The sequence below is a fragment of the Limulus polyphemus genome, unplaced genomic scaffold (assembly GCF_000517525.1).
Source record: "Limulus polyphemus unplaced genomic scaffold, Limulus_polyphemus-2.1.2 Scaffold12493, whole genome shotgun sequence".
In the NCBI taxonomy this organism is placed as follows: domain Eukaryota; kingdom Metazoa; phylum Arthropoda; class Merostomata; order Xiphosura; family Limulidae; genus Limulus; species Limulus polyphemus.
In genome coordinates this window covers 2649-10077 of record NW_013678103.1, presented here as the reverse complement: position 1 = coordinate 10077, position 7429 = coordinate 2649, and the positions used below count along the sequence as shown (strand labels likewise).

At 30.6% G+C, this 7429-nt stretch overlaps 1 protein-coding gene across 1 annotated transcript in view; it reads right to left on the bottom strand.

Annotated features, from left to right (window-relative positions):
• The window catches only part of LOC106477001, a gene marked incomplete at its 3' end in the record, with an annotated part of 8132 nt that extends 1306 nt beyond the window's left edge, over nt 1-6826 (bottom strand). Inside the window, exon 1 of the mRNA XM_013937608.2 lies at nt 6220-6826. Within this exon, the coding sequence (XP_013793062.2) occupies nt 6220-6685 (466 nt within the window). The remainder of the gene's footprint in view (nt 1-6219) is intronic.
• Between the last annotated feature and the right edge of the window lie 603 nt (nt 6827-7429).

The window sequence follows — 7429 nt, the reverse complement described above, 5'->3', positions numbered from 1 at the left end:
ATAACATGTACAAAATAATGACTAACTATATATCCTTTATTATGTTCTTCTCCTCTATTTATAACAACTGAAGGACACATACCGTGTACAAAATAATGACTAACTATATATCCTTTATTATGTTCTTCTCCTCTGTTTATAACAACTGAAGGACACATACTGTGTACAAAATAATGACTAACTATATATCCTTTATTATGTTCTTCTCCTCTATTTATAACAACTGAAGGACACATACTGTGTACAAAATAATGACTAACTATATATCCTTTATTATGTTCTTCTCCTCTATTTATAACAACTGAAGGATATATGTTGTTAAATTTATTATCACTTTCTGCAGTGAAGATACACCTTAAGTATCCATGTGTTTGATCACCTCTAAATAGCTGTATTCTTGATTCCAAGACCTGTGCTAACCTGTACCTACTTGTAATTTCAATAATCACTGTTATACTTAGTATTTGTATGATTTCTAACCAATCTCATGAAGCAATGCTTACTTTAATTACAAAAATTCAGTAGTTTTAGTAATCTTGTGAAAATTTATATGAAGACACCCATGGAATGGTAATAGAATTTCCACCTTTTTGCAGGTTTTATACTATGATGTGTATATGATAAAAGTTTAAAAGTATTAAAAGTTTAGATTTAAAAAAGTAACAATTTTAACTCATTGTACCTGAAGATCTCTTTCATATTAAATAAAGAATAGTTCAAAAATGTCTTTCAAAAACCAAAAACAAGGTGAAAATAGGAAGATTAGCTTTGTGAAAATGATCAATTAGTTGTATGCAATCAATTAATGAGCCTAATGATTAGTCAATTAGTAGATTGCACCAATTGTCACTTTTTCAGAGAGTTCTAAAAAAAAAATTATCTGTTAACATCTCATGTTCAGGATTTTCATTAAGTTTAAAACTGAAAAGTATCAAATCTTTTACAATTTACTTCCAAAGGTTTAGGAGGCAAGTGTGATATGACTAGAGGGGGGGGTTACCCTTAATACAAATAAAGACGTATCTGGCCAAGCCTATGATTTGTTTTAACATTACACTTAGCTATCTTGTCCCATTGTTTGTATGAATTGATGTTAGATCAGAATTGTTTGCATAAATATATGGATTTTTTTTGTTTTGTCAGCTACCAAAAAAGGGGATTTAGTTGTTCAGCAGGGGCCAATGTTTGATTTTATTAACATCATACTTGATCAATTTTTGGTAGTTTCCAAAACAAGATGCAAAATGTACTCTATGTAAATAACAATCCCATTCCTTACCAATCACAAAATTATAAGAAAAAGTGTTGGTTCAGTATGACATCATCCACTCTTCAGCTGCAAATAAAGGAGGGAAAGGCAACTAATGTGAAGAAACGTTATCAAATAATCATTCAATATCTTGGACGTCCCTTCATGAATATGAGTTACACAAAACCAAAGTGACAGTTGGAATTCTTGTGCCCCAAGACATGAAAAAATCAGACTGAACCTCTTGTAAATGTTTTCATATCTTTAAAAAATTTCAATAAAGATGTTGTATCCTCTTTATAAAGGTAATGTTTTCTTAATGAAACCCTTGCATGTTCACATTAATGTAGAAGAGAGAAAATGACAACTGTTTCATCTACGCAAGTAAATTCATCAAGGACCTAACTATGACTTTTACAGTCTGTTACAAAGCTTGTATACAACAGAGCAGATAGAGGTAACAATACAAATTTTACTTCTAGGAGTGTTCTAGTCTAAGTATCCTGTAAAGCCAAAACTCTAATTTTAATTTTTATGTAAAATAAATGAACAATCAAGTCTAAAAGATTATACAAAAACTATATATTGTGCATCCTTATAAGATTTATTAATGTAATTATGAAACATGAAATACAGTGATGTCCAGTTAGATAAATTTAACACACTTCCTCTATGTAATATCCAATACAAAAATTACAAATTTAGCAAACATTACCGAACTTCGAAGAAACACACCTGTTAGCTGATCTACTGTATACAGATAACAACTGTACATATATAATACATATCCGCTGCCAACAATCAAGCTTATAAGCACACTAATTGCTTGTACAAATTAGTTTATATATTATACATGTATATTAAAAGATACATGTTAAAACAGCTAAATAACTTTCACAAAAATTTCACATATTGAAAACTTGTAAAATACATACCTAAGAGCATGAAAAACTTGAGAAAAAAAAATTTTTTTTAAACATATTGCTATAGCTAAGAGGGAGGGGATAAGATTACATTGTACATAAGACACTGGAAATGTTCTGAATTTATCATTGGTGAGAATAGAAAGATGCATGCACACACACATGTATAATAAACTTAAACTATAAGTCTAAAAGGAAAATTTCTAGAAAGCAGAATTCCTGGCCCTAAGATTTCTTTTAAAACCTTGAAGAAACTTTAATACCAGATACAAACTGGAAGTAATAAATTAATTGCACAAAACAGTAAAGCCATATTCAATCAGTAATAATGATCAGATATTTACTGTAATATAGTACAGTTTACATATTGCATAGCATACTAGTAAAGAAAGGGAAAAACAGCAACTATCATGTCAACTGTGTAGGTTCATTTTTTTAAACTTTTTATTAGTTATTCATTGGTATACAAATAAACTCATGTTTATATCAACTCTTAAAAGTGTTTGGTTTATTCACAACACTTGTGACAAGGAGGGTTAAATTCTTTATAGCAACAGAAAAAGGCAAAAGAAAAAAATGCTAGCACCACTCAATATGAATACCACTGACGTGTGTACAAAAAATACAATATGCATGGAATCATTATGTATGAGAATGAAAGCAGCTTGGATAAAGGTGGAGACAAGTAACAATGGGGGTTCCTGTTTAATGGATTTTTTCCAATCTACAAAAGGAGAAAGGTACATTCTTTCAATCAGGACTAAAAGGTTTTAGATGGGACACTTGAAACAGATGTGATAAGAGATCAAGTACTAGAAAATTTTACTTTCAAATGACTGCATGAGAAACTGTTACAGTAAGAAGGCTTAACATCAGAATTCATCTATTGCAGTAGCTCAAATATTTTAATTTGTGCAGACAGAATCAAAAGTGCTATCAGCCGTGCATGGTGGAGCAAAAGACGTATAGGTCTATTATACAAGACAATCCTGCAGAACAAGCAATTACGATGTTAAATATAAACGACTCATGTAAGAGACAAGAAATATGGAAAGAGTGGAAGCAAACAGTGATATGCCATATTGTTGAGGATTTTCAACACACACATACACACAAGGTAAATATGGAGCAAGAAATACTAAACTGTATTGTAACAAGTATCAAGCTTGTAGAAAGAAAGTTAGAAGTGAACAAGAAACAGAAAAAAATACACACAAGATTAAACACGCAGGTAAACCTGTAGGATTTGTCTAAGTCTATTTCAGACACTGCTTCAGGTTCTGAAGAATTTGTCTACTAATTAATTTAGAAGAAAAAGATTCTGTGACAATTTATGGGCAAAAGCTCAAAATGATAACTGACATAGAAAGTAAAAGAAAATATCAGTGATGAATTTTTAAAAAAAAATTTTCTCAAGTTGAACAACTCAACTGTTGCCAACAAAGAATATTTTTTTTGCATGTACTCATATAACATCACTACATTGCTTGGGATATTTCAAAAGAGGTTTGATTTGGAAGATTAATGTTGTGTATGACAATGAATGTGTGATCATAGGAAATGATAATGTTTCGCTTGGCAGAAAGACCAGTTTTCACCCACACATACTGAACATCAGAAATGACAAAAAAAATAGTAATTTACTTGTCATTAGTATTAGACTTATTACATTTTTAACATACAATTATATATCTAGTCTATTATGAACTTTTAAGAATTAGAAGAGTGTATGGTAATAGTATTTCATCCACACTATGTTCTCCATATCAAATACCAAGGATAAGGTTAACTTAATCCAAAGCTCATCAGGCCAGCTGAGACACAACAAATACAGTAGTAGTCAGAATGTTATTTATATAAGCCAATTGTTATGATGTAAGTACCTTTTTTAAGCTGGCAAAGCATGATTATAATCAATTTATTTGTCATCGAACATTAGTATAAAGCCTATTATATGTTTCAACATTTCACTTTATACCTAGTCCCTGATAGATTCTGAGGTAAAGTTGATTGAGCCTGGTAACCCCAAACTACTAAAGTTGCAATTACAGCTAAGCTGGTCAAACCAATACCTACTGGGAAAACAATGGTCAGATAATCTATTGCTGGGGTAAATCTGATCTGGCAGAACTTGCTGGTATGAAATTCATCAAATCAACTGCTGAAATAAACCTGGTCAGACCAGCAACTCTCTCAGTTTCTAATCATTGCTGATAACAAGCAATAACTGGAATTCCTAGTAAGCATAGAATGAGTTGCCATCAGAAGTAGTTGAAAACAGTACAAATGTTTAAGAGAGAAATCAATAATTTCCTGAAATATAAAGTGTGTGGTTAAGCTTGGTGTCTAAACATCTACATCCAATAAACAACAAAAAAACCTCTCATTTACCTAAAGATTAATATAACTACACTAAGCCTAGCCTGTAATAAGTAATAAGGCATAAAAAATATTTAATCCTAGCCTATCTAACTGAAATACAATAAATTAACTATTCTAAACTCTAAATAACAACAAAATAATGCTTATCATTTCCAGTCGAACATTATATTCTACTACTAGTAGTAACTTCTTGGTCCTTTACTTGATAAATAAATAGTAAATTGGCCAATAAATTCTTATAATTATACAGATGCTTTGCTGCCTAAACCAGTACTGTGTCTGTTGTATTCCAGCTGGCCTGAAAGGCCTTGGTACTGAGCAAAAGACTTCATCTGCAGTGGATAAGGTAGATATAATGTGGTTGACATAATTATAACATATTCTTCGCTACTTTCACTAGTAAGTTCTTAGAATAATCATGTTTCCAAAATTTAGCAACCCATGTGCATGATTCAATTCCTACAAGAAAGATGTGTGCTGGAAAAATAGAAAGATTAACAGAATATTAATTGTCCTTCAAGCTGTGATCAGGGTTCAATTCTTGGCTAGTTTTCTCCAATGACCAAAAGAATTAAACGAGACTTTAATTGATGTTCAAAATTGTTAGGGTTAAAGACATCTTTCAATGAATGGATGATCTGCAAGTGGTGGATTAAAATGGTTAGAAATACAAATTCAAATATTAGTAATATTTGAATTTGTATTTCTAACCATTTAATACGGTTTAAGCTCTAAGTAGACAATCATCAGAATACATATATATAATTTATTTTTGTTTTTTTAGAGTTAAGTATACATTTCTCATATAATCTTCCTGCTGCTTTTCATATAGTTAATTTTTGTTTAACATTGTTATTTAAGTGTAAGGGTGAGACTATCAATATGGAATTCATACTGCTTAAATCAACATAGAAAAAAATTTAATAGTGGATAACTAATTTAATTACAAAATGCTTTAAACAGTTGTTGCACTACTACAGTCTACTGATAGTTAACAACATAATGGCGATATTAAAGATTACCATTACAGTTCTGGAAGCCTAAGTAAATTATATTTTGATTTGAAATAAATTCCCATTCTCCACCAATTTATTAATTACCAAAAATAAGTTACTTGATTACATGATGTGTGAATTTTTTGTGGTAGAATTATAACTCTAAAAAACACTATTTCATTTCAGAGGTTGGTACTAATGTTTTTAACTAATTAAATAGTGACCAATAAGTCAAAAGCCTCATTGAGTCATGACTACAAATAAGTGTAGGACAAAAATCATGACCAGTGTCTCTTATATTTAGACTAACACTAAACATAATAGCCAAAATGGTAGGAATATTGAACAAGGATTTTTTCTTTTTGTTGAAATAGTTCTGCTATTTACATCAGATGAACAATGCAAAACTTAACACTTCAAACTGCATATTAAAAGTAACCCTAAAAATAAGTTTTGTAGTGAAGAATGTAGATACAAATGAATTTTGTGTCACGATACATTATAAAGAAAGAAAAATGACTGATTTTCTTTCCCAAAGAAATTTTCCTCAAATATCCTCATAATTTTGTGATTTTGCTTTCATAAACTGTGTCAATGTAGATGACAGACATAAATTTAATACTTCACTGGGCATGATTTGGATAAAGTACTAATCGACAAAACTACATACTTCCAAGTAATTTTGCTGATTCAATTGCCTTTTGGGATACCTCCTCTACGTCAACACCAACAGCTTTGGTATATTCTATCAGATTTTTTCTCGTGTTTCCTTCATCGCTTTCTTGCTTGGTATCAGCTGAAACACAACTATCCTGTTGTATTACCAAAGAATTAATGTTACTGTCATCAGTCTGGATTTTGTCTGATCTCTCATTGGGAAGCTGGGAAGCTTCTTTCTTCTGCTGGGTAACAGAAGTATCGTAGTTTGCATTAACATTTTCATAGTGTGCTGTGGTCAATCCAGTTTCATTTTTTTGTGTATTGCCAACTTCAAGATTAGAATTATCAATCTCGGGGCTTGGTCCTTCAACAACGTCACCTTTATGTTTTACTTTTACGTTTTCCCCGTCTCCTTCACGACCGTCTCTATTTTTTAAATTGATGCCATTATTCCAAATGTTTGAAATAAAATTCATGGCTCTAATTACTGCGTGACATACGGATATAACCAAAGTATATTATAATTTTAAACAGTCCAACTTAAACTTTTAAAATTCAATGTTATTGTAAGAACTATAGTCTACAAAGTTTAACTACGTTCTTCCTTATTATCTAAACTTATAAGCGCCCTCTGTTCAGTTCCTCTTAAATTTCTATACCATAATCCACAGTATATTTTATTAATATAATTTATATTTAACAAAGGCATACATTCGATTTGTACAACGAATTAAGCATGTAGTTCTTGAAGAAATTTAATCTTCTTGCAACACTATTTTACTGAATTAAAATTAATAACGTTAACATACTAATAATAAATCAAAAGAGGTTGTTCTTAAGCTCTATAAACATATAAATGTTTTCCTCAATTTGTTAAGGTGGATGTTTCATGTTCATCGAGTATTCTTAGAAATTTTCGCAAATATACGTTTCTAGCTGTATGTGTAATTTTAACAATAGAATTTTAGACATGGAATGTCAACAAATTACTTCGACCTAGTTACCTGTTATATATATGTATGTTACAGATTTCTTTTCACCAAAAGTAAAATTAAAAATATCATTTGTGATGTAGAAGCCTATTGAGTTCCTTGATTTGCCGCACTCTCTGCTGAGACCTACACTTTCGTTTATTCAAAACTTATAAGCACAGATTGTGTCAGCAAACCACAGAAATACAATTAGGCCTCTCATATAAGACTTTGGGGTTTTTTAGTCAT